Source organism: Thalassophryne amazonica, chromosome 5 (assembly GCF_902500255.1).
Source record: "Thalassophryne amazonica chromosome 5, fThaAma1.1, whole genome shotgun sequence".
Taxonomy (NCBI): Eukaryota; Metazoa; Chordata; class Actinopteri; order Batrachoidiformes; family Batrachoididae; genus Thalassophryne; species Thalassophryne amazonica.
In genome coordinates, this window is record NC_047107.1 from 53,081,019 (window position 1) to 53,108,009 (window position 26,991).

General features: G+C 39.8%; 1 protein-coding gene across 7 annotated transcripts in view; it reads right to left on the minus strand.

The window, feature by feature from the left end:
* Window positions 1-3,214: 3,214 nt before the first annotated feature.
* git2a (G protein-coupled receptor kinase interacting ArfGAP 2a) overlaps window positions 3,215-26,991 on the minus strand; it is a 54,454-nt gene continuing 30,677 nt past the window's right edge. The window contains exons 5-21 of one of the 7 annotated variants that reach the window (XM_034170246.1): window positions 26,829-26,915; window positions 26,602-26,732; window positions 26,399-26,493; window positions 26,067-26,112; window positions 21,830-21,835; window positions 21,694-21,745; window positions 21,525-21,597; window positions 19,581-19,678; window positions 19,364-19,475; window positions 18,122-18,264; window positions 17,823-17,972; window positions 15,309-15,557; window positions 14,511-14,600; window positions 10,051-10,133; window positions 9,752-9,943; window positions 6,896-6,959; window positions 3,215-3,813 (exon numbers count right to left, since the gene is read on the minus strand). In XM_034170246.1, the coding sequence (XP_034026137.1) occupies window positions 3,601-3,813; window positions 6,896-6,959; window positions 9,752-9,943; window positions 10,051-10,133; window positions 14,511-14,600; window positions 15,309-15,557; window positions 17,823-17,972; window positions 18,122-18,264; window positions 19,364-19,475; window positions 19,581-19,678; window positions 21,525-21,597; window positions 21,694-21,745; window positions 21,830-21,835; window positions 26,067-26,112; window positions 26,399-26,493; window positions 26,602-26,732; window positions 26,829-26,915 (1,884 nt within the window). In that variant the 3' untranslated portion in view covers window positions 3,215-3,600. Of the gene's footprint in view, window positions 3,814-6,895; window positions 6,960-9,232; window positions 9,524-9,751; window positions 9,944-10,050; window positions 10,134-14,510; window positions 14,601-15,308; window positions 15,558-17,822; window positions 17,973-18,121; window positions 18,265-19,363; window positions 19,476-19,580; window positions 19,679-21,524; window positions 21,598-21,693; window positions 21,746-21,829; window positions 21,836-26,066; window positions 26,113-26,398; window positions 26,494-26,601; window positions 26,733-26,828; window positions 26,916-26,991 lie in introns of those variants that run through there. The other 6 variants (XM_034170252.1, XM_034170247.1, XM_034170249.1 and 3 more) reach the window with 6 other exon arrangements.

Consider the following 26,991-nt stretch of genomic DNA (forward strand, 5'->3'; position numbering starts at 1 on the left):
AGAGGGATTTTGCGGGGGATTCTTGCAAATAAATTAGCTTCACAGAGGCGTCTTCTGTCACAGCACTTACAGGTAACTCCAGACTGTCTTTGATCATCCTGGAGCTGATCAGTGGGTGAGCCTTTGCCATTCTGGTTATTCTTCTATCCATTTTGATGATTGTTTTCTGTTTTCTTCCACGCGTCTCTGGTTTTTTTTTTGTTGTCCATTTTAAAGCATTGGAGATCATTGTAGATGAACAGCCTATAATTTTTTTACACCTGCGTATAAGTTTTCCCCTCTCCATTCAACTTTTTAATCAAACTACACTGTTCTTCTGCACAATGTCTTGAATGTCCCATTTTCCTCAGGCTTTCAAAGAGAAAAGCATGTTCAACAGGTGCTGGCTTCATCCTTAAATAGGGGACACCTGATTCACACCTGTTTGTTCTACAGAATTGACGAACTCACTGACTGAATGCCACACTACTATTATTGTGAACACCCCCTTTTCTATAGTAGAGAAGCTTGAATCTTCGACTGGACTGGGTTGCTTGACGTGGGGACAAGACAGAAGTCAGACTACCTACTACTACCTACTTTGAAGCGAAACGTCCTCACGTCAAGCAACCCAGTCCAGTCGAAGATTCACGCTTCTCTACTATGGAAACCACCTGGACAACTGAGAGCCTACACAGAAACACCCCCTTTTCTACTTTTTTTTACTAATAGCCCAATTTCATAGCCTTAAGAGTGTGCATATCATGAATGCTTGGTCTTGTTTGATTTGTGAGAATCTACTGGTACCTTGTTTCTAATGTAACAATAGGAAATATACTCAAAACCTGGATTAATCTTTTTAGTCACATAGCACTACTATTATTCTGAACACTACTGTGTGTATGTGTATATATATCTATATATATACATACACACACACACACGTGTGTATATATATATATATATATATATATATATATATATATATATAGCAAATGTATTAACAATAAAAAAAAAAACTAATAAATTACATGTACATAAGTATTCACATGCTTTGCCATGAAGCTCAGAATTGAGCTCGGGTGCATCCTGTTTCCAGTGATCAGCCTTGAGATGTTTCTACAGCTTAATTGGAGTCCACCTGGGGTAAATTCAGTTGATTGGACATAATTTGGAAAGACACACACCTGTTGACATACAAGGTCTAACAGTTGACAGTGCATATCAGAGCACAAACTAAGCATGAAGTCAAAGGAATTGTCTGTAGGCCTCAAAGAGACTATTGTGTCAAAGCACAAATCTGGGGAAGGGTACAATGAGCCCACTGGCCTCCATCATCCATAAATCCATCAGGACTCTTCCTAGAGCTAGCCACCCGTCTAAATTGAATGATCGGTGGAGAAGGGCCTTAATCAGGGAGGTGACCAAGAATCAGTCACTCTGTCAGAGCTCCAGCATTCTTGTGTGGAGAGAGAACCTTCTAGGACAACCATCTCTGCAGCAGTACACCAATCAGGCCTGTATGGTAGAGTGGCCAGACAGAAGCCACTACTTAATAAAAGGCACATAGCAGCCCGGCTGGAGCTTGCCAAAAGGGACCTGAAGGACTCAGACTATGACAAACAAAATTCTCTTATCTGATGAGACAAAGATTGAACTCTTCGGCATGAATTCCAAGCATGTTTGGAGGAAACCAGGCACCATCCATACAGTGAAGCGTAGTGGCAGAATCATGCTGTGGGGATGTTTTTCAGTGGCAGGAACTGGGAGACTAGTCAGGATTGATAGAAAGATGTCAATGTACAGAGACATCCTGGATGAAAACCTGCTCCAGAGCGCTCTTGACTTCAGACTGGGGCAATGGTTCGTCTTTCAGCAGGACCCTAAGCACATAGCCAAGATATCAAAGGAGTGGATCCAAAAATGGCTGTGCACCGACGCTCCCCATCCAACCTGTTGGAGCTTGAGAGGTGCTGCAAATAAGACTGGTCAAAACTGCCCAAAGATATGTGCACCAAGCTCGTGGCATCATATTCAAGAAAACTTGAGAATGTAATTGCTGCCAAAGGTGCATCAACAAAATTTTGAGCAAAGGGTGTGAATACTTATATACATGTAATTTCTTATTTTTAATATATTTGCAAGAATAAAATAAAAAAAAAAAAAACTTATTCTGTCATTTTGGCATGTAGTGAGGAATTTTTCCTCAGTTTTGGAAAAAGGCTGTAACAAATTGAAAATTGAAGCGCTGTGAATACTTTCCAGATGCACCGTACACTTATATTGCTGGAACTTTGGAGTTTTTCAGCCACTTGTAAAACCTCTATCAGGGTATACATTTGACTATTTTAATATTGTTTTTAAATAAATACATCCAAATAATTTCTCATTTTCCTCAGCCATTGTTCATCTGATCGTCAAATTACATCAACATGCTTTTTGTGTTTAAATGTTGCCATGTACCAATCATTCCTCTGGATCTCCATTCCAGAATATAGTGCAGATCACTTCTCCAAAACATTATCTGCTCACCACATTACACTGAAATCTTTTTACTTCTCGAGATACTACTAACAGACACCAGTGAAAACATTACTTCCTTGGAGGATGTCATAAAACAATGTAAAATACAAAACACACCAAATTAAGGTAATAAATTATGTTTATTTAGAAATCCCCCCCCCCCCCAAAAAAAAATAAAGCAACTCAAAAGCTGCATGACGCATATCTCTGAATGTCTCTCAGGACTGAAGAGGGACATTGCTTTGAACAGAATTCAAACAAACAGCGACTTCTCACCCAGTCGAAGATGCACAGTTCTACAGGACACATGTACAGTTTACCTCCCACTCATAACACATTCAATACAAAAATAACAGCAACAAACTATAAAAAAAAATGCAGACATACATATGAATTTTAGCTGCGAATATCTTGTAACATTAACAACTGCAATGGCACACAAAACTATAAAACAGTTCAGTGCAGAGCATCTTTCAAATGCACAAAACAAACATCTTGCTGGTGAACGTCTTAAACCTGGCTACTTATCAAGCTTTTTGCATTCACTAACTTGACAAATGGGCTCATGAATATCAACAGTAATTGTGCTGCATGCTAGACTGCATGTGGACTTAGCATTTATATGGATATTGGCTACAAATTGTGCTTGAATTAATTTTGCAACATTTAATGATTACAGATTAGGTCATTTGTTGAAATGTCCATTATTTTGTAATGGTAACAGCACAATATACAGTATGAGGAGAGGAGTCCTTACCTCCACAAATGTTTATATCTAATGAAACTGGATCAATGATTTATGGATTTTCAACATCCACATCTGCCTCTGGTCTGAAAACATGAACCAGTAACTTTGTGGACTGACTGTCATCTACTTAATTCCTTCGCTCAAATAAAATGATTTTATTAAGATAAACTGTGCCATTAAAAGATGGTATCACTACGCTGCAAGCTGCTGATTCCTTCCTGTGACGCTCAGATTTTGTCTTTAAATATTGTGACTACTTAAGTGCATGCGCATAAATACAAAAAACAAAGTAAATCTTTAAAAGAAATACAGAAACAAATGCTAGAAACCGTGCAGCCATCTAGCTGCCGTTAGTTGGTGTTTTCCTTTGTGGTAATTGTGACGAGCTGCTTGGCTGCTTTGGCGATGTCATACGCACACTGGATGACCTGCTGGGTGACCAGCTGCATGTCAGGCCCCAGGCAGCCCTCTGAAGGCACCGCCTTCCTGCACTCACTCTGAAGCCGGTACGCACTGGACGTCAACAAGCGCAGTGAGCACCTCACCGTCTCAGAGCGCGGCTTCTGCACAAGAAGGTACAAACACAAGTGATTAAATTCAAAATGAAAGCCATCAAAAGGGCTGATGCGTGCCATGCGTGCTCTACACATCATGCTGTAACAGTATATTTACAGCGTGACGTAAATATACATGGGTAGTGGATAAGTGGTTAGTGCAGTTGGTTTAAATGCAGAAGGTTCCCTGTTCAAACCCCACCTCTGCCACATTTCTCCATGTAATATGGAGTTGTGTCAGGAAGCGCATCCACCTCAGATCTGATGTGGCAACCCCGAGTGAAAACAAGGGAGCAGCCTAAGGGCCTTACCAATGGTGTTTGTGACTATGCTATGCAACTTCATTATAAGTCATTCATACCAAACAATTACAAATATGATTTAGGTTGTCCATCTACACTTCTTGGTTGTTGATATCCACAAAAAAAGGACCAGGTTTTTCTTGACCTTTGAAATATAAATCATCTCTAGATATCTATCCAAGTAATGTTCTCACTAAGAAGGAAATCTGTCCAACTGTTGCTACACTAGTGAAAACAATACCCTGCTCAGTGCTCACCATTTCAGACACACAGGGTAATCAGAGGCAACAGTTACAGTTGTGGACATAAGTTCACATAGACCTTGTCTAAAAACTTTCAAATTCCAAAATGCTTATATTAACACATATTTAATTAAATCAAGCAATATGTTAATGTGTACTCTACTACCACAGTTATTTAAAAAAAATATATCTCAATGCTAATATACTCTCGGCCATATAAGCATTGTGTTCTTTATAATTTGCGGTTTAATTATTAAGATCCTATTGTCTTACATACAATTTGTATGTAATCAAATCAGATCGTTATTTGTTCATGTTGTGTAAATAAAGAAATATATGTGGATCACCCTCTGTACATTTGCACTTATTAATGAGACAAATTTAACTCCAGAGGAAGCTAGCTTTGAGTTAGCGAAAGTTAGTGTGCATGCTAATGTCCGCAAAATGTCTTGCAAATGACTCCACAGGTCTTATGAGGTTACAAAAACAGCGTTATCCATTTCTGAAGTGTTTATTTCTTGCTAGCTTTTACATAATATGAGAAACTTATATAAACACACAAAAGAAAGCAGTTTTGTAGAGACCAGTGACTGACATCACAGTGCAGCTCTACTCTGATTGGCTGTCACCTGCGTCACTCAAAAACAAAATGGATGCGACTTTTTAATCTCTTAAAATACATCAAGGTTAGCCATCTTTGAACTTTCCAAGGTCTGTGTCCCAAGAATGTTCCCTGTGAATTTCAGGAGTCTGGGAGTAATAGGACTGAGCTTATGCTGAGCACAGACAGACGGACAAAAAGCCTTCATAATACCTGATGGCCATATTTGATGGCCTCGGGTAATAACAGTTGCAAGCTAGATTTTCAGTGGATCACTGTTTTACGGACAGAAAGATGACTGCCTCTTTAAACAGCACAGCAGATTATAAGAGATTCCAGAATTATTCCACATTTAACACCCTGGAATTAAGTCTTAAGTCACCCTGGAAGTCTTGTTCTTCTTTCTGCTCCTTTTCATTCTGGTGTTGTGGTGCTTTGTTTCTGCTTTTCTGTTTTTCTTTTAAATGAATGAAATAAATATTAAAGAAAGAAAGAATTCAACATTTGTTCCAAAGGTCTATCAGAATCTCAGCAGGACAACAAAGGAATTGATAAAGGCATCAGAAATGTGACCTTGTCTACCTTTTAGCGGGCACTCCGTCAGTAAGACCTGAAAGCTGCCAAACAAAAACAAACCCATTACAGTGGATCTCTCGCTATAATGTGGTTCACCTTTCGCAGCCTCACAGTTTCACGGATTTTTTTTAGTCCAATTTTGCATGCTTTTTTTTTTTTTTTTTTTTTTTTTTTTTTTAACAGCACATTGTGTTGTGCGTCCTCATCAAGCAGGCCGGTCGCAGCACCGTTCTGCGTGTCTGTTTATAGGAATCTTCTCGCCCAGAAGAAAAAAAGAGCACCAACAACTACCCATAACTGTTCTTCACTCGGAAAAAGACACCTGCACTGAGGTGTCACTCTGAAAAAAGACGCGACAGCGGAGTGGCGCCAGGATGAAGAGGCATGATCAGAGGAACTGTGAAATACTAGTCAGTCATTATTAATAATTTCTTATGTGTACAACCTCATAGGTTGATCACTAAATTAAATTTGTTAGTTCTAAAAGCCATCATAATTACTTATCGGAAATCGTTCTATTTTTATTTCTCAAACAAATGTTTGGGCCTGAAAACAGGTTGGTCTTATTTTTCTACTAAGGTTTGAACTTTGAGAGTGTTTACACACGAGAGAAAAGTGAGAAAATGTTAATGCCTGTTTGAGGAATGTGTATAAAGTGTGTAGTGAGGGGTTTTACAGCCTTAAAACGTCTATAATAATTGTAAAAAAATAACAGTGACTACTTCGCAGATTTTGCCTATTGCGGGTTATTTTTAGAACGTAACTCCCGTGATAAACGAGGGACCACTGTACTCCAAAACTGGTATTACAAAAAGTAAAAAAAGTTGACAAAAGTTTACAGTTGGTCACCTGGACAACAGTCAATTCTTTTTTAAAGAGTTGATTCTGGTTTAATGGCTTTCTCCTTGATCGACAGCTTTCAGGTCTTAGTGATGGAGCAATGTATGTCGCATGCGACACCTATCCCACAATGTTGACAAAATGAAAAATTTGAGGAACAACTAGCATGACACTAATCAATATATGGCAATGTATGCTAATGCAAACTGCAGTTAGCCTTTTCTTTCATATGTTCATCAGAAGCTCAAGATCCCAGTTTCTGCAATTACTAAATAGCGTTACACTCCACATCCAGAGATGGTACTTCCCAAAAAGTCCATCAGCATAAACTGACTGGGCGTGGAGACGTCAGTATCAATTCACTTCAAATACCAAAACAAAACAGTAGGGATCTTCTTGTGACTGCATGGATTCATGGATTTTTGGTTGTATGAAAACTAGCTGTTTATGCAAAGGATACATCATGTCATACAAGAATATAAAAGGAAGAACCTATCAAATTAAATCCTGTTTAAATACAGCTTCTTTACCTTGGGGAAAAGTGCAGCCATTTCTGTTACAGCCACGTGGATTCTTTCTGAACAGGGCATGAAGCTATGACAAGAAAACCACAGTCCATTATTTCAATATATTTCCATCAAAATTAAACAATAAATGAGCATTAAAGTCACTACAAGCAAGTTAATAACAATAAATCTATACAAGCCATGCTTTATCTTCAGCTTCTAGTTAATGTCAAACCCATAAGTAGTGGTTGTTTATAGAATTTAAAACTTTCTTCAGAGCATCAATCTAGATTCCACATAAGTTAGTATCAGCCAATGTTAGGCATCATTATTTTATTTTGTAATATTTGGGTTTTCAAAGACTTGGCATCTTGGTAAATCAAACTGGAATATATTAAACATAAGCCACCATGTTGATCAGTGTTTCTATCAATTAGTGAAACAGTACATGAGAATTCACTTAAAAAAAAAAAAAGAGTTTGTTAGTGAGATGGGAGAATAAAGCTGAAACAGGCATGATGTGAGGAAGAAGAAAATACAGTGCACCTGCAACGTATTCACAGTGCTTCACTTTTTCCCACATTTTGTTGTTACAGCCTTATTCCTTAATGGAGTAAATTCATTTTTCGCTCAAAATTCTACTCACAACACCCCAAAATGACATCAATTTTTTTTTATTAATTTTTGCAAATATATTAATAATGAAAAACTCAGAAATCACATAAGTATTCACAGCCTTTGCACCATACTTTGTTGATGCACCTTTGGCAGCAATTACAGCCTCAAGTCTTCTTGAATATGATGGCACAAGCTTGACACACCTATCTGTGGGCAATTTTGCCCATTCCTCTTTGCAGCACGTCTCAAGCTCCATCAGGTTGGATGGGGAGGGTCGGTGCACAGACATTTTCAGATCTCCTCAGAGATGTTCAATCGGATTCAGGTCTGGGCTCTGACTGGGCCACTCAAGGACATTCACAGAGTTGTCCCGAAGCCACTCCTTTGATATCTTGGCTGTGTGCTTAGGGTCATTGTCCTACTGAAAGATGAACCGTCACCCCAGTCTGAGGTCAAGAGCACTCTGGAGCAGGTTTTCATCCAGCTTGTCTCTGTACATCTTTCCCTCAATCCTGACTAGTCTCCCAGTTCCTGCTGCTGAAAAACATCCCCACAGCATGATGCTGCCACCAACATGCTTCATTGTAAGGATGGTACCTGGTTTCCACCAAACATGACGCCTGGCATTCAAGCCAAAGAGTTCAATCTTTGTCTCCTCAGACCAGAGAATTTTGTTTCTCATGGTCTGAGAGTCCTTCAGGTGCCTTTTGGAAAACTCCAGGTGGGCTGCCATGTGCCTTTAACTAAGGAGTGGCTTTTGTCTGCTACTCTACCATAGTGACCTGATTGGTGGACTGATACAGAGATGGTTGTCCTTCAGGAAGGTTCTCCTCTCTCAACAGAGGAATGCTGGAGCTCTGACAGAGTGACCGTCGGATTCTCTCTCACCTCCCAGACTAAGGCCCTTCTCCCCCAATTGCTTAGTTTAGACAGAAACTCTAAGATGGAGGCCACTGGATCCGAACTTCTTTCATTTACGGATGATGGAGGCCACTGTGCTCATTGGGTCCTTCAAAGCAACAGAAATGTTTCTGTACTCTTCCCCAAATTTGTGCCTCGAGACAATCCTGTCTCAGAGCTTTACAGACAATTCCTTTGACTTCATGCTTGGTTTGTACTCTGACATGCACTGTCAACTGTGGGACCTTATATGTAGACAGGTGTGTGCATTTCCAAAACATGTCCAGTCAACTGAATTTACCCCAGGTGGACTCCAATTAAGCTGTAGAAACAACTCAAGGATGATCAGTGGAAACAGGATGCACCTGAGCTCAATTCTGAGCTTCATGGCAAAGGCTGTGAATACTTATATGCATGTGAAAAAAAAAAAAATCACATTGTCATTATGGGGTATTGTGTGTTACAGAGCCCGCCTAGGGTCATGTGGTTAATTTTTTTGGCCCAGATTATGGCGTTCCCTCGCAATAACCTAGTATCATATTAAAGCTCATGCCTATCAGAGCACACAGTGAGTGGAATCAGGTGGGGGGGGACTGAACACATATGCGCGCACACACACACACACACACACACACACACACAACAGGATTCATGCAGGGACGGTAAAAAAAATAAGCAAAAAACAAACATTCATAAGGCACACTAAGGTGTTGCTACTTACTATCACTGTTGTATAAATAAACTATATTTCATAAGGAGTCTTACAGCTGTGCAAGTTATAGCAACTTACTCCCTCATCTCACAGGATCCCATTCTCTCGTTTGTCCCTCCCATGTCCCCAGGCGGGCTCCGTAGTGTATAGTATTTTGAGGGGGAAAAAATTAATCTATTCTGAAAAAAGTAAGACTGTAACACAAAATGTGGAAAAAGTGAAGCGCTGTGAATACTTTCTGGATGCACTGTAAAACTTTGCCTGGGAGACAGGGACAGAGGCCAGAGTACCAGGAGGTAGAGTCAGGGGACCGGAAGCTGAGTGACTGAAGTGGAAGCGAGGCCTTCTCCGCCCAAGGCACCAGGGTGCTGAAACAACCCAGGCTGTGCCTGAGGCGACGCACACCTTCACGCTCACACGGTCTGCCACAACAGCAAAACATCACAACACCGGTGCACACAGGAAGTGCAATGTGGGGGGAGATCCAACACAACAGAAAGAAAGGGGAAACGGGTGATAATGCAACTAAGGAAAAGGAACCTGATGAATGTCAAGGGAACTATGGCTTCAAATGAGATGCAAGGAAGTACAAGTAAAAACAAAAGAGCTGGAAACTTTAAAAAAATATAACTGCCTTTCCAGACACCGACCTGTCATGTTTGTTCTCCTGAGCGGCTCGCAGAAGCTCTTGGATATTCTTTGTGATTTGCTCAGTCTTGCGGATGACATCCTCTGTGCTGGGAAGCATGGGATCCGATTCCAGCACCAGATCATCCAGCTCAGGGATAGAGCTGCTCGCCCCCTGCCAGCCACTGCTCCTCAGCCTCCCCCTCCTGCACAGACTACACAAAGAAATGCAAGAAAAACCCATTTCAATTGCAAAGGCATTTAAAAAAAAAAAAAAAATTTTTAAATGTTTTTCACTTTCTAATTACCAGTCATCACTTACCCTAAATCATCCAATTCAGCATCATTAAATGCATTGTCATACTCGCTTTCCGGCATGCTGCTTTGCTTCTCCAACTTCGAAGCCTACACAGAGAGAAGGTTTAAAATCTTAATTTTAATAAAGTCCCGTGGCACATGACACGGACAACATAGAGGCAGCAGTATCAGTTTACACAAACAATCAAACCTTCATACACACTGAAGTATACATTTAGCTGCAATATAAAAACCGTAAGCAATGAAGCTAAATCTGCATAGAACTAGCAAATACCTATGAAGCAAGAGTAAAGAATCAGACTGCAAAGCTGCAACAAGAGTAAAAAGATTATGCAGTGTTCAAACTGTTTACTCCCAAGAGTATGAAATGATCATGAATGCACAACTTGCACTGAATCATCTGAAAGGGTGAGGGCCAATGAACATCACAGCATGCTCTGTTTCCTATTTTAAAATCCTGAAGGGTGGATTCATGAACAGACTCAAACAATGAGCGGGGAAATAAACAGGATGTACGTTTGTCAGCGACACTTCGTTATAAAGTCCATGAACACTGTTCGGCTTCGATTAACTCTGCTTCTATTCATGCAACACAGATGACTTGCTCCACAAAATACAGCCAGGTCGTCCCAACGGTATCATAGACCGAGGATGGGAAGTCGGCATTCAGATTATTTAAAAAATAAACCTAAATCACACGCGTCAAAACTGCTCAGTGCACCTGTCTGGGAGATAAACATACTTCAGAGCTTTATGCAGATTCATACTAAAGCCTATAAGATAAATATGTAAATACTGAGAAAAATAGTATAGTCACTTCACACAAGTCTAATGTGCAAAATTCTAAACACATTTACACCAAGCGTTTGTCAAAAAGCTGCACACAAAAGCTATTATCAGTCCATTGCCCAAAAATTTGACTAGTTCATTCACATCTTTACTGAGCTTTAAACAGTCCACATATTTTTAAGAATAGTGAACAATTCTGGGATCAGTACAATGTTCAGCTGTTAATCAAGGAAGTGACATCATGCATTTGGAAGCTCACTGTGAAAGGGCCAAACATTTGTTAGCGACAGGATGAAAAGCTTTCTGCAACAAAAGGCTTCATGTAAACAGATGAAATGTTGTGGGGATGTGTGTATACACATATTTTTAGACAGTTGTGCTCAAATTTTACATGCCCTGGCAGAATTTTTTTTTTCTTTTGGCCATTTTCAGAGAACATGAATGATAACACAAAAACTTTAACTCATGATGAGTGGCTGGGTGAAGCCATTTACTGTCAAACAACTGTTTACTTGTTTCAAATCAATTTATTCACCTTATTCAGGAAGTCAGGGTGGACGGCTCCATTTTGTCAAGCAGCTTCCGGTTTGCCACTGCGTCTGATGATTAGCTACGTGGGAACACAGTACGCTAGAATTGTCCGAACATGAGCAGCATTAATTGTTCAGTTTGTGGGTGCCACAACAACTGGAAGAAAAGGAAATTATCGCTTTCAGAACGATGTTTTGAACATGGAAAGGAGAGATCTGAGTGCTGTGGACCAGCATTTAACTTGATCCCTCCTCCATCGAAAGATGAGGATCTCCGGTGCTGGCTAAAGGCGCTGAATTTGAAAAATCCACCCAAACACCCCTATGTCTGTTCTTTTCATTTTGTGGAGAAAAAACCCACACCACTGCATCCTTACACAGAGAAGTGGTTGGGCTACAATGATCGATCGGTTGAAGAAGCCACGGGGGATGCTGGTGAGAAAAACGGGTAAGCTGTGTTTGTAGAATTAGCTGCTATCTAATTTACTAATTTTCTGAAGTTTGATACAACCAAACACTACATGAAATAACACCATATGTATATTAACGTTATGTAATCTTGGCATTATGGTGTTACTACTTGTCGGGTAGTATTTTAACTTGATTCAAGGAGATATTGATAGGGCTCGGTGCTTTTATACGAGCAAAGCGCAGTGAAGCTCGTGGTTCCTCATAGCCAAACCATCCACGCTGAGTGACAACACAAAGTAGTTAAAAATATCGGCATACGTGATCGAGGGCCACTCTTTCATGTCATCTTCCCACTCTGTTATGACCCGTAGGTGAGCAAGTCACAACCTTTGAGCTTTTCAGAAAGGTTTTTGTTTCTACCCATGTAATGACTTCCATTGTTCTATACTGAAAACATCGCTCACCGGAAGTCCAAAGACAAAACTGAAATGCCTCTGTTGTAAAAGTGGGCAGGGCTGAATAAGGTGAATGAAGCGCCAAATCACAACAAAGTTGCCTCAAGGCACTTCACACAAGTGATGTTCTAACCTTACCAACCCCAGAGCAAGCACACAGATGACAGTGGTAAGGAAAAACTCCCTCTGATGATTTGAGGAAGAAACCTCAAGCAGATCAAACTTGTTAAATCATAATGACAACAGAAACTACCCAAATGACCCTGATCAAAAATTTAGATACCCCTGTTCTTAATGCCATATGTTGCCCCCTTTAACATCAATGACAGCTTGGAGTGTTTTGTGATAGTTTTGGTCGAGGCTCTCTCATGGCGAAGCTGCCACTGAATATGTCTTGGACTTTATTTAGATCAGTTATGAAGAAATACAAACAATATGGCACTCTATGGTAAATCTATATGGAGAAGACAGTTCTCAAAAACTGAGTGACTGTGCAAGAAGAAGAGTGAGGAAAGACACCAAGACACCCAGAAGAAGTTATAGGCCCATGTGGCTGTGACTGGAGAAATTGTGTACAGTGCAAATTTTGCATCACCACTCTTTGCTTCATAGTGGAGTAGAGCGGAGAAGGATTTACTTTCATCAAAACAGGTCAAATCCAGGTTTGCATCTCAGATGTACCTTCTGTCAATTTGTAGCTAAACTTTCAGGTCTTCTTTTTAAGAAAATCCTCCTCTATACCACTTCATCATGAAGCTGTATAACTGGTGATACAAAATGCTGACTCCAAGCTGTCAGTGATGTTAAAGGGGACAACACACGGTATTAAGAACAGGGGTATGTAAACTTTCAATCTGGATCATTTGGGTAGTTTCTGTTATAATGATTTATAAAGAGTAAACAGTTGTTTGACAATAAATGGCTTCACTCAACCACTAACCATGAATGGGGAAAAAATGTTTTGTCTTATTCAGATTCTCTGAAAAATAGCCAAAAAAAAAAAAATTCTGCGAGGGTATGTAAACCTTTGAACACAACTGTATATACACATACACACATTTATGTGTACTTATAAATATGTGTGTACACGTGCATATATATTATAGGCAGCACAGTGACTTAGTGGTTAGCACTGTTGCCTCATAGCGAGAAGGTCACGGGATCGATTCCCACCTGTGGCCTTTCTGTGTGGAGTTTGCATGTTCTCTCTGTGTTTGCGTGGGTTCTCTCCAGGTGCTCCAGCTTCCTCCAACATCCAAAGACATGCAGGTTAGGTGAACTGGAAACTTTAAATTGTCCATACGTGTGTGTGCAGGTATGAATATTTGTCTATATGTGGCCCTGCAACAGACTGGCGTCCTGTCCAGGGTGTACCCTGCCTCTATGACTGCTGGGATAGGCTCCAGCCCCCTGTGACCCAATCTTGGATAAGCGGTTGAAGATATATATATATATATATATATATATATATATATATATATATATATTATGATGGTCCTTAGTTTGTAAAGTTTTGAAATTTAGTACTCTGACCCCCTGAATGGGGTCCAACTGATGAGAAAACATGCTGTATAAAATTTTGTTTGCATAAATTACCAACTAAAGCTTAATGGTGCCTCAACCCATCCTAAACATATTGAAAGTCCTGATGAATCCTTCTGGCACTAACTCAGATATTCAAGACGGCCTCTACAGGTCATTTTCAAGTTTAGTTGGTATAGTTATATAGCATGAATTTATACAAACAAAATTTTACCGAGCATGTTTCTCATCAAAGGGAACCTATTCAGGGGGCCAGAATATTAAATTTAAAAACTGTGCAAAATAAGGACCACCCTGTTGACCAGTTGCTCTAAATTGTGCTCTTTGCTGACAAGATTAGTTACTCTTAACACTTCTCAACCCAAGACTGTCCAAATCATCCATTAAACAGGATTCTGTGCAAATTAAGAACACACAGACATCGCAGCACAAGCCAGGTTTTACTACCCAATGTTCAACAGCCAGGCAGTGGGTTTGCACTTGAAAGAGGAAGAGGGGAAGAGAAAAAAAAAAAAAACTTTGTTTATTCAACATCACAGTGTGGAATCTGGCGATAAAAGCAGGGGTCAGGCTGTGAGGGCAGCTGGCCAGTGGTTGGCTCATGCAGTTGTATGGATAAGGAACAACAAATGGATGCTACAGGAAGGTGAGGATGGATGAATACGGAGAACAGGTCATGTGTTTCCAGCATAACTGCTGCGTCCCATATGGTGCAGACAAATGGGGAGATACTTAACCTGTGGAGCACTTTCATCCTTTGACCAAGACAAGGTGGATGGAAATGAGGGGAGGGACGAAGATGTGGTCACAAAAGCACCTCTTTTTGTCTAAAGACAGGGTTTAAAAACCACAATTTACAAAGTATTTATAAACAACAAAACGAAGTGTAAGACTTGAATTGCTCTGTCCTTAATGTTTCAAGTTGCCACTGTTCAGGCTTTATTAGTCACTGTACATTAAACATGAAGTTAATGAGAAAGAAGGTCCACGTATGACCATTAACCTCCTGGATGTGTGTTATCAGAATTAGAAAGATGACACCACCATGCTACATTTATTCTATATTATTTCCAGAATGTATGGGAAAATTTTAACTGAAGAGACTTGAGTTAGTTCATTGGAACAGAAAACAATGATACGTGAACTGAATCTAACAGCATAAATAACTGACACAAGCAATCCAAATAAATGGGGGGAGGTGAGTTTCATGCAACACAAAAACAGTGTATTTATGTATGGTATGTTTAATGCTTCATCAACATAATACAAACACAGAACAAACCTTCAAGTGATACATTAGTTCATAGCAACAGTACCTCCTTATTCTCAGCAAACACTCAGTACTTCATTAAACAATACTGAACTAGATCAAATCTGAGTGGTATTGTGCTTTATGAAGACCATCATTAGTATCAGAAAAGGAGAAAAGAATAAAAGTAGAAAGAAAGGCTTAGACAGGGGAAAGATGTGAGGAAAGGGTTTTGGAAATATAGCAATGAAGAGGAAAAGGAAAGCAGGGTACAGGTCTTACTTACATGAGGCAGGAAGGGTTGGAGAGTGGGGATTCCCTCCTCTGGGTGAGGAGTTTCCCCTTTAGGGAGGTAGGGCTTTGGGCCTGAGCCGGTCTCATACATAGACATGGGCCGACTGGCCCGCGCAGACTGTTGGCGTTTCAAGGCTGAGGGGCTGGAGGGTTCGGGGTAGTCTGAACCGCTGGGGACCTGATACATATTGGTTGTGACCTGCCGCCTGAGAGAGGTGTTCTCGTGTTGCAGAGATTGCAGCTGGAAGAGACGGGTCAGCAATAAACTAAGAGATGCTTATAGCAAAGCAATTCTTTATTCTAGCCCCCTTTTATATATCTAATGGTTCTCATCACCATTATTTATTATTCTTCAGTAGTCTGCAACTGTCAGCATGCTGAATATCCATTAATGTTGTCAAGGTTTGCATGCAAGTATCATTGCCTTTGTCATTACATTGTTGAGTCAATAATCAAGATCTGGTCTTAAAAATGTTTGAATTGTCATGACTATATGAAATCTTGAACTGAAAGGAATTTCAGTCAGTCCAAAGCAATACTTAGTCAAATATTGTTAAAATATGCTTATCCAAAATCTGTATAATACCCCATTACACAGACTACTAATGGAACAGCATCACACTTTGTGACAGCAGCCGGTCCTCAGTTTTAAAAATGATTAATAACAATAATAATAATGATGATGACATTTGGAGGATTATTCCCTTTTGTTTAAAAATGCAAAGCAAAGAATGAGCAAGTAAAGGATGCACAGGCAAGCAACACAGGTGCAGCGACAAGTTAAAAGATGTAGCTAAAGACAGAGGAACTCAGAATTATGAGTGTAACAGAGGCAACCAAGAATAATCATATGTTAAACCAGATTAATACAGTCTAAATAATGAAACTAACTGCTTCCAACATAATATGGGAGGTACTGCTTGAGATAGTTTGTCATAATGGCTGGCAATGGTTGATAAAAGCTGTGATTCCATGTGATATTGAAAACTGAGCTTTGAGATGGAGACTCTTCAACACAACATCAATGAAAGCTGGAAACATTTGTCCTTGGAATGTAGAATCAGTCAATGGTGCCCACAGCATATCATCAGAAGCGGTGTGGACCAAGTACGAGGGGCATAGGTCAGTATCTTAATATGTGCCACCAACAAAGGTGCCAACCTTATATACAGTGCCTGTTTAAAACAAAAAAAATATTTGGCCCTTTGGCTCTTCCATGCTTTGTTTGATGACATTAAACTGGGGGAAAAAGTCACACCTTATAATAATTTAGAAAATTATGCTATTTAACCTCAGTCAAAACACATTTCTATGACAATTTAAAATTCTATGGAAAGCACAATAAAGCATTTCTTACAAACACTGGTGTCTTTTGTCGTTTCCCTCGCACTTCTGCCTGCACGGTCAGTTTTGTGATCATGGTCTGCTTAATGTACCAGCTATATGCTGGCTTGTATAGAACTGTCATTGTCGGGGAGAAGAGGATGTTTGTATGAATACTGCTGTCCTACTATCATAGGATGGTGAGGAAGGTGACGGCAAGAACTAACGTTCCTCAAAAAGGCTCATAAGGGACACAAGGAGCAAAGAAAATATTATCAAAATAATAATTAAATTGCAATTTAGCACTGATAAAAGACTATGTACATTCTGTACATATTTCAGTTAATTCAAAAGGACTTCAAAATTAGAGAAAAAAAATGTCAGGGGACAAAAAAAAACTGACCTGATGGGGATTCAAATTAAAGTCATTCTAAAATATTTACTAAATCACCTTTCAATATACTTGTGCTTTGTAAATATACTAACTGTTAATCTGAAACATGTATAAACCAAAGAAGCTCAAACTTCAGTGTTTGAAGAAAAATTGAATACAAGGCAAAATCCTGTTTAGTAATTATATAAATGAGTAGCTTTGCCACAGACAGTTACAGGTTTGTATTAAATGGGAAGTTATTTTTCTATGTCAGCAGAGAAATCTGACAAATTAGAACAGATATTTGAGTACAAAGATGTTTTCAAAAAAAAAAAAAAAAAAAAAATTCCACATAATGAACACAGTATATGTGATGAAGCAAAGCACACACACACACATCATCAGTTAGTCTCTGGGTTGGGTGGAAATACAACCAACTCCATGTTATTATTTTTTTTTTTTTTTAACATAAACATGCTTGTTAGTAAAGTAGCTTTTACTCCAAAAGGTCACACAAGATGACTTGAACTGTTTCTTGTTATGAACTGATGCAAATGTGTATTTCCTCTTCTCAAATCCACTGATAAAAACACAACAAAAACAAAAAGGTCTCCACCTTACACTCAAGCTTTGAAAGTGAACATGGTGGTCAGATCGGAGGGTGGACCAGCAGGGTGTCACAGCAGCCTTATGCCACACACAGAGCTTCCCCGTCACACTAGGCAGGAGAACAGCCCTGCTGACCGCTGTGGCCCCCCTCAGTCCAGCCCCTCGGTGATAGTGATCTTATGGATGGAGCTCAGTGGATACCTTTTTCTGCATCAGCCTCAGCTCATCACTCAGGTTATTGTTGGCTTTCATGAGCTGCTGGATCTTGGCTTCAGAGGCAGAGAGTGCATTTTTCACTTCCAAGTATTCTTGCATAGTAATAGGTCCATCTGAGAGGTCGGAGTCAAGGCTCTGTGGGAAAGAAGGTCACCAGCACATGGTCGTAATGGCACCCAGTGTTCTGACAGAGTCTAAATGTCTCTTCTAATGGAAAAATGCTCAATGCAGTTTACATCAAGGGGGATTATGTGTTTGAACTTGTAAAAGATGAGACCTGTTACCTTCGTTCTATCTCCTTTGCTTGAGGGAAGTTCCTGATCTGTGTCTTCATCGGATGCCACACTGTCATAGTCAGGCTGGTCGTTGTCCTGGCTGTCACTACAGTGTCTGACAGCCACACCTGTCAGGATGAGTTCAACATTGTCTGGAAAAGAGATATGATCCTAGTCAGGATTATTGCCACCTCTGAGTATTATGTACAGAATTTAAAATGTGCTCAGAAATGAATGCAAAATATTTTTGTTGTTTCTCTTGATCCAACAGGCCAAAGTCACACTTTTCCCCGTTTCTCCACACACAGAATGCGACAACTCCTTCCAAGTTGTCATGAGTGTCTTAGCGGCTTCCCTCACTAGTCTCCTTCTTGCACAGTCAGTTTCTGACAACTGCCTACTCCAGCCAGATTTACTATACAGTATCATATATTCAATTTATACAGTACCAAATCACATGCCCTGAGGCACTACACACGAGTAAGGATTAAAGCTTACCCACACCCTGAGGAAGCATACTGGCAACAGTGGTAAGAACTACAGAACTGTTTGTATTTCTTCATGATTGATGTAAATGAAGTCAAAGATATTGAGTGACTTTGTAATGTTCTTGGATCCATCCTCTGACTCGTCAAAAGAAAACTGGCAATGAAAATGCATGCATCTTCTACCGCTTAGTCCAATTAAGGGTCACGAGGGGCTGGAGCCTATCCCAGCAGTCATGGAGCGCGAGGCGGGGTACACCCAGGACAGGACGCCAGTCTGTCGCATGGCCACAAACAGACAAACAAACACAGACACACCCACACACACACACCTACGGACGGACAATTTCTTAAAGAGTCCAATCCACCTAACCCGCATGTCTTTGGATGTGGGAAGAAACCGGAGCACCCGGAGGAAACCCACGCAAACACGGGGAGAACATGCAATGAAAATGATTTACTGTAAATTTAATGGATGCCAATAATTGTATCGTGCATATTTTATGTGTGTGTGTGCGTGTGTGTGTGTGTGTGTTGGGTGTGTTTTGGGGGGGGGTCCAATATATGAGAGCATAGTTTTTTGTTGTTGTTAAATAAAATTCTGATTTACTTCTAAACACAATTTAAATGCTGTATCCAAAATGCAGGTGTGCCAATAACACTGAACAAGATTGTAAAATCAGAGATTTTCATTTGTTAGTTACAAGACACATGTTTTCATTGTTCTTAGAGGATAATGAAAAGAAGAAAAAACCTTGATACTGACCTTTGGGGCTGCCTGTTGAATTCCCTTGCTGTCTCCGCTTAGCATCACTTAAAATGTCAATAACAAGAGTTGCAAATTCATGTGCATTGAATCTTGCAAGTTTCTGGCGTCCCTAAATAAGGCATAGGTAAAAAGCTGCCACGTTAGTCTTCAATCTAACTGCAAAGTGATTATGCACAGAAGGGTTTGGCACGGAATGTGCCCCAAGCTAACTTGCCTGGTTTCGTGTTGAAGAATACTCTGGATTCACAGGTAGAAATGGTACCACAGTTGTCTCCGTCACAAGGGTGCTGTGATTTTGTGTTGCCAAACACACTACAAATAATAATGAAATAAAAAAAATGTATTGAATTTATAGAGCGCCAAATCACGACAGCATCGCTCGCCTCAAGGCGCTTCAAAGAAAACAACAAATTAAACCAAAAGATCAAAGAGCATAATTAAAAGCTTAAAGCATAATAAAAAAAGTTAAAAAAAAGTAAAAAGAATAAAAAGCATAGTAAAACAATATGTTAAACATATAAAATAGAAAACAAATGTGTCTTCAATCGCGACTTAAAAGTCTCAAGAGTCCAACTGCCTCACTAAAGCAGGGAAAGCATTCCACAGGCCCGGGGCACAAGAGAAGGCTCCATTCCCCACAAACGACACAAAGTAAGCCTGCGTCCTGTGAACGCAAAGCCCAGGCTGGAACACAGGATTTTAAGTACATCAGCCAAATAGGATGATGCCAGTCCGTGAACAATTTTATAGGCCAGTAGCAGGACCTTAAAATCTGATCTCCCAGAGACAGGAAGCCAGTGAAGAGATGCCAAAAAGGGAGTAATGTGGTCAAACTTTCTGCTTTGTGTCAAACATCTGGCAGCAGCATTTTGAACCAATTGAAGACAACATAGGATTAAAAATTCAAGGTTCCTCACTTTGTCAGTGTGATTGGCACACGAGCCTAGGCTAAGCGTTAACTGGTCAAATTGATGCAGATGTCTCACTGGACCAAGAACCATAATTTCAGTCTTATCAGAGTTTAAAAATAGGAAGTTTCTAGACATCCAGCTTCTCACTGATGCAAGGTAATCTTCCAAGGATTTTATGTGGATGAGATTACCAGCAATTATCGGCATGTATAACTGAGTATCATCAGCATAGCAGTGAAAGGCAACCCCAAAAAGCCACAATATGTGCCCATGGGGTGCTATATAAAGGGAGAAAAGCAGGAGGCCTAAGATGGACCTCTGTGGAACCCCAAATTTCATCTCACTAATGTTAGAGTTAGTGTTATTGTACAAAACACAATGAGAACGACTGGACAGGTATGACATCAGCCACGCAAGGGCACTTCCAGTAATCCCAAAGTGATTCTCCAGCTTATCAAGTAAAATATGATGATCCATGGTATCAAACTTCACTATGCACTGTATACAGTAATGCCTGGTTCACACAGCAAGACAATTAGACCAATATCTGACCCGATCTTCACCTTCCGACAATCTTAAGGATGCCGTGACTGTTGTGATGGCTCTAAAGATAATCTTATCTGATATTCCTGCCATGTGTGGCGTGTTAAGAGAGCTCAAGTCTGATTGGAAGGATGTCGTGACCGCTCAGAACTCAAATCATGAATATTCCACATGATGGATTTTCTTGACCCTATATCACTGCGTTTGGGGTGTGTCCCTACCGCAAACGAGTACGCAGCCTGCTAAATGTGACATGTAGCCAATCAGAAAGCAAGATGACGGACGCATGAAGGGGAATCCAAAATCAAAACAGCTGTTATGGCGCATCAGAAAGTCCAATGGTTGCGCTGTCTCCACTTCTTTAACCAATACCTTTGTCTCCACTTCTTTAACCAATACCTTTTCTTTTCTTTTTGTTAGAAATAGTCCACAAACTATCGCCGTTGCTTCTTCCTCACCCACCATGTTTGTCACGTTTGATCTCAAGAGGTTTTGCGAGATTTCCTGTCTGACCTGAAAGTGTTGGCTGCACACCACACACTGTACGACCAAAACTGTTGTATCTATGATTTTTTTTTTTTTTTTAAATCGCCGTGTGTGGTCTCTCAGGTATTGAAAACCTACCGACTTTTTTAAAATCTTGCCATGTGAACCAGGTATAAGGTGTCATCAGACGACATTTTTCACCAGATAACTGCACTTACCTGCGTCAGTCTCTCTCCTGTCCACCTCGTCATACACGTCCATGGCCAGCTCCTCAAACAGATGATTGCTGAGCTGCATTTAAATTAGAGATTCACACTATGTCACACTTTAAGTCAGTGGAGGAAAGAGGAGCTTTTAAAAACAAACACCGACATCAACTGTACTTACAGACTGTAGTTTTTTCTTTGCTGCCTTGGCCAGTTCTGACAAATCTACACTGCTGCAAACAGAAAGTATGGTAACTTTCATGAACATATGCTATTGAAATGTAAATGTCAACATAATGAAAACCTCAAATACTTACATGCTCCTTATCCATCAAATGAAAGCAATCCAAAAAATTTAATGAATTATTTAAATTGATAAACAACAACAGCTGAGCAACAACAGGCTTGTTTGTCATGACACTTTCATTAAGTGCAGCAATTTTAGAGCTATTTCAATGTATCTGATTCTTCCCACACAGAAAATGCATCATGTTGGTACTAACCAAAAAGCAAGTCCGAACCAACCATCTACAATATAAACGCCACAGCCCTACACAGTTTTAACGGCTCAATTCACATAAATATTACTCACTACATGTAACACGTAAATACATCCATATCATTTGATTTATGGATTGTATGTCATGCAGTAGTTATTATTTGTCCCATTGTATAGAAAAATAGTCCACTGTATGATTGACATCATTTTCTTGCAATTTGGTTACATATGTTGGGATCCATTGAACAAGGTCACTACCTTTACATAAAAATGCATCCATGATACAAGGAAGCCATTGACAGCATGTGGACTTTGTTTTAACTATGATCTATTTAGGTGTCATAAAATAAATAATAATCTTTTCCATTTGTGCAATGGAAAGAATATTTTCATTGATTGAAAGGGAATGGTACATTCAATGAGGCAGTGCTGAATGGAACATTCCCTCTTTCAAGAAATAAAAATATTCTTACCACTGCAGTCATAATCATGAATTATTTGTGTACCAGGGTTCGATATCAGTGGTTGTCCAATTGTCCAGGACAAGTAGAAAAGCTGCTCAGACAACAGGTGTACTCCATTATGTTTCCGAATCAGATGAGCAGTTTGTTTGTTGTTTTTTTGTTGGTGGTGGTGTTTTTTTTAAGTACAAAAGTGGTTTACTCGCACATTTTAAAACACAGACGTTAACAGGGAAAAGGGGCATGGCATCAGACATGTGACTGACAAACTGCATTGTGATTCACTGGGAACTGGAAAATGCTGTTTAGGGCAATTAGCCCATAGAAATTCTTATTAATTTTCCTTTTCACATAATGGCTGACTTCCTGAGCAAAGGGAGCAGCTGGAAGCAGTGATTCACAATGGAATTAATCACTCACATCTTGAAAACAATGTGTGTGTGTGTGTGTTTTGAATCTACTGATACAGCCTATGGCTCTGAGAAGCAGAAATCACTATGAACCCTGTGTTCAATTTTGTGCAAGAAAAACCTCCATCTGCTGTTTAAAAATGCTGAGATTGTAATTTAGCTGTAGATGATGGCTAAAGTACATGTTAAAGATTAAATTTAATACTTTGTGGAACAGAGAGCCGTCTCTCACAGTCCAGTAACATTTCGTAACTCACAGAATACATATAGTTCTTAATTTTACTTAATAAATAAATAAAAAATACTGTATTCGCGCTCCTGAGCGGTCTGCACAAAATTCTGCTTGAAATGGGGGTGGGCATTTGCACAAATATGGCCAAGTATCATGTTTGTTGGACCTGTCTGTGTCTGGGGGGGTCCCTTATCCTTCTTATCCTTTTACCACTTATTATATGTGTTCTTTGCCAGCTGATGTCTGGATGATGAGAAAAACATTGTGAAAACACATTGGTTTTGCTTTTTACAATATGCTGGGAGCCAAGGAATTAATTTATTTTAGGTGGGTGACTGGGCATTTAATAAACTTTAAGAAAATAATTTCATTTTGGGTGGGTGTTTAACCCACAGACATTATATACGTAGACGCCTCATGACTTACTGCAACGTAATCCAGAAACCAGATCGCGTGGGATTAACTTTCACAACTAAGACTGAACAATAATTTTGGTTATTTTGCCATTTGTAATATTATGTCATCGTAACAAACGGTACTCTCTGTCATTAGCTGTGTTTCCATCCAACTAGTATCGCAAGTCGTAAGCGAATTTTCGTTAATGCGGCAAAAGGAAGTGTATTTGTGCGCATTTCCATCCACTTGGTATACGCTTTTGTTTCACGGGATAAACCATAGGTGCCATTAGGTGTTACTAATTCTCAAGTCCACTGCCAATACCTCTGCAGAAGAAAACGTTGCTCACTGGTGAATGTGAAGACGTTAATAAGCGAGACAAATGAGAAGCATCATTTCATGCTTCTGTCATTTGTAGTGTTTGTGTTTCACAAAGTAAGGCTGCACCACATTGCAAAATTAACTACACTGGAGTTACAGAGTGCCAGCACACACAAGAAGCTGTGCAAAACAGTTCTTTTTCAAGGGTTTTAGCTTCCCAGCCCCAGTTCAAGCCTAACAAGGTAGTTTAAGACCCTGGAATGACCTGGAATTATATTGCTTTCTTTTCCTGGCCTTGAAAAAAAATGTTCATCTTTGTACCAAAACCTGGTGAGCGAAGCAGACGAAATTAAAGTGATGTACTCTGTGTGTGTGTGTGTGTGTGTGTGTGTGTGTGTGAGAGAGAGAGAAATAAATTTAAACGAACAATCCAAACTTGTTTCTTTACTAAATTCTAAAATGTATTCATTTATACATTTATCTATATGCCTTACCATATGTCTTTGTTAAAGAGCATAAGACAAAGTCTTTCAGCATGAAAGTATGTATTTTAATGTGTGACAGCATCCTGTATCGTAACTGAATCTCTGCTGTTTCTAAGAAACCAAACCGTGGGAAAATCGGGTAAAAATTCGGGGAGTTGTGGATTATTGTAGTTCGGGATACACCTTCAGCAGTACAAATCAATGCACTGGGGCACAATAGGGACCAATTCAAGATGGCGGCGGAACTGATACGTAAGCTCCAATAGGAAACGGCACTCCATGTGGCGTCTACGTATATAATGTCTATGGTTTAACCGACCTTCTGGCTAACACTTTTTTTAATCTCTGCTGAGAAAAAATAAATGAATAAATAAACAGAAAAAAAAAGAGTGACATGGTGTGCATGGTCAGCTTTCAATGTTGACCACGCAGGCAGTAATTTACTTTACTGAAACATTTTGCACATTGTATTTAAACAGAAAACTCTGGCTCTCACGGTAGATTAAAAATAAATAAATAAATAATTTTCCCCTCAGCCTCTCACTGAAAACAGTTGAACATCCAGTCTGTCACTGACTGTGAACATGTGAAGTCATTTTTCTCTGTGTTTGGTCTAGAAATGTTGTGTGTTCCTCTCTGTGTCAACTTTCTCACTCTCAAAACAGCAAACAAATGTCCAGACAGCAGGAAAGATCAGTCTGAACTCCCCTCAAAGTTCTGAACAAGCACAAAGTTAAATGATGAACTTTGCGAAAATCAGCTGGCAAGAAATTCATTTTGGCGGACGGAAAAGGGACTTTTGTCAGACAAAAACAAAGAGTAGCTCCTTCACCATGAGACTGTGGCAAACCACACTGCTTCACAACACTTCACAGATTAACTCATCCCATCTGCTCAAAGTGATGTTAATCAGTGAAATCACCTGCTGGAGTCAGTGGCTGCAAAGAAAACCTGCACCCTCTTGGCCCTTTCTGGAATACTTTGGACACCACTGACGTATATAAATATACACACACACACACACACACACACATATATATATATCATTACTGCGGGGGACACCATGGCCTAGTGGTTAGCACTGTTGCCTCACAGTCATAAGGTCATGGGATTACTTCCCACTTGGGCCTTTCTGTGTGAAGTTTGCATGTTCTGTGTTTGCATGGGTTCCGTCCAGGTGCTCTGGCTTCTTCCCACATCCAAAAGACATGCATGTGAGGGGAACTGGAAACTTTAAATTGACCATCAGTCTTTGTGCCTTTGTCTATAGACAGACTGGTGTCCTGTCCAGGGTGTACCCCACCTCACACCCTACGACTGCTGGGATAGGTTCCGGCCCCCCCACCATGACCCTAAATTGGAGTAAGCGGGTATAGAAAATGGATGGATGGACGGACAGACATCATTATTGACCAAAATGAGTTTTAAAGTATACAAAAATCCAATATTGTGCAACCCTAAAAATAAATGACATATAATATATAAGATATACCTTACTGAATTTTCATGCAAGAAATGGACAGTGTGTTCAGCAAGGCTTTGCTTGAAAGTCAGAGAAATTTTGATTTCCAATGTGCAACAAGTCCCATTTCATATTGAACAAGTGAAAGTGTTGTCCCACTTGTCCTATTAAGTGCGACAAAATGTTTAATGTCTAAGTCTGTATACTTTAGCTCACTAAATGCATTGACTGATATAGACTTCCATCTAAATTATGAATTCTGTTGCCCTCCAAATTAGGCCTTCTTACCTGTCAGCCATTTGTGGAACAATGAAGTGCTGGCCATTTTTATGCTCTGAAAGGGGGAGTAAGAAAAAAAAAAGTTAAACGACTGCCAGCCACCTCCTATTTACATGTTTCAGATCACTATTCCTAGTCTACCTGTTTTTATAACAGATTAATATACTGCCGAAGGACAAAGATGTCAATCACAAGAAGTGAGATTCATTTGTTGATGTGCATTGACAATCCCAGGCACCATGCCAAACTGGCATTTAGATTAACTTGCAAATAGTCATTCTCCCATTTTAGTTTGTTCTAGTATATGGTGAGTCAAATTACAGATTACTTTTATCCCATACCTGGCTTTCTCCCACACAAGTAAAATGCCAGTCGATCAGTTAGTTCATACTGGATCTCCACCAGCCGATCTGCCAGGTCATAATGGCCAGCTTCCCTTAAAAGATGTTAAAATACAATGGAAACATTCAATTGTGAAGTTATAGGCCCACAATGCCTCAAACTGGAAGCATGAACCAGAATTACAATTTAGCATGTAACTAACCTTGCATAGTCAATGGGAGTCTTACTGTTGCTGTCAGGTGCTCCGGGATCTGCTCCGTAAACCGTTAACAGCTCTGCCTGAGATATCTGACCTGCCTTTGCAGCTACATGCAAGGGAGTGTTTCCTTTTTCCTTCAAGAAAAGATGGCAAAATATTAAAGGCAAACATAAACAGAAAGGAAAGCTAAGAATGGAAATTCGAAATTTTAAACACTTTATGACTCTTACGGGGTGAAAAAAATTTGCTTGGGCTCCAAGTGATAGTAACCTCAGACAGGTCTCAAGATTCCCAGTGCGGACACTTGAATGAAGTTGCTGAAAAATGGGGGGGGGGCACACATATCAATTAAAAATTCCTTCATAGTGACAGCAAAACAAAACAGGTTTTGTT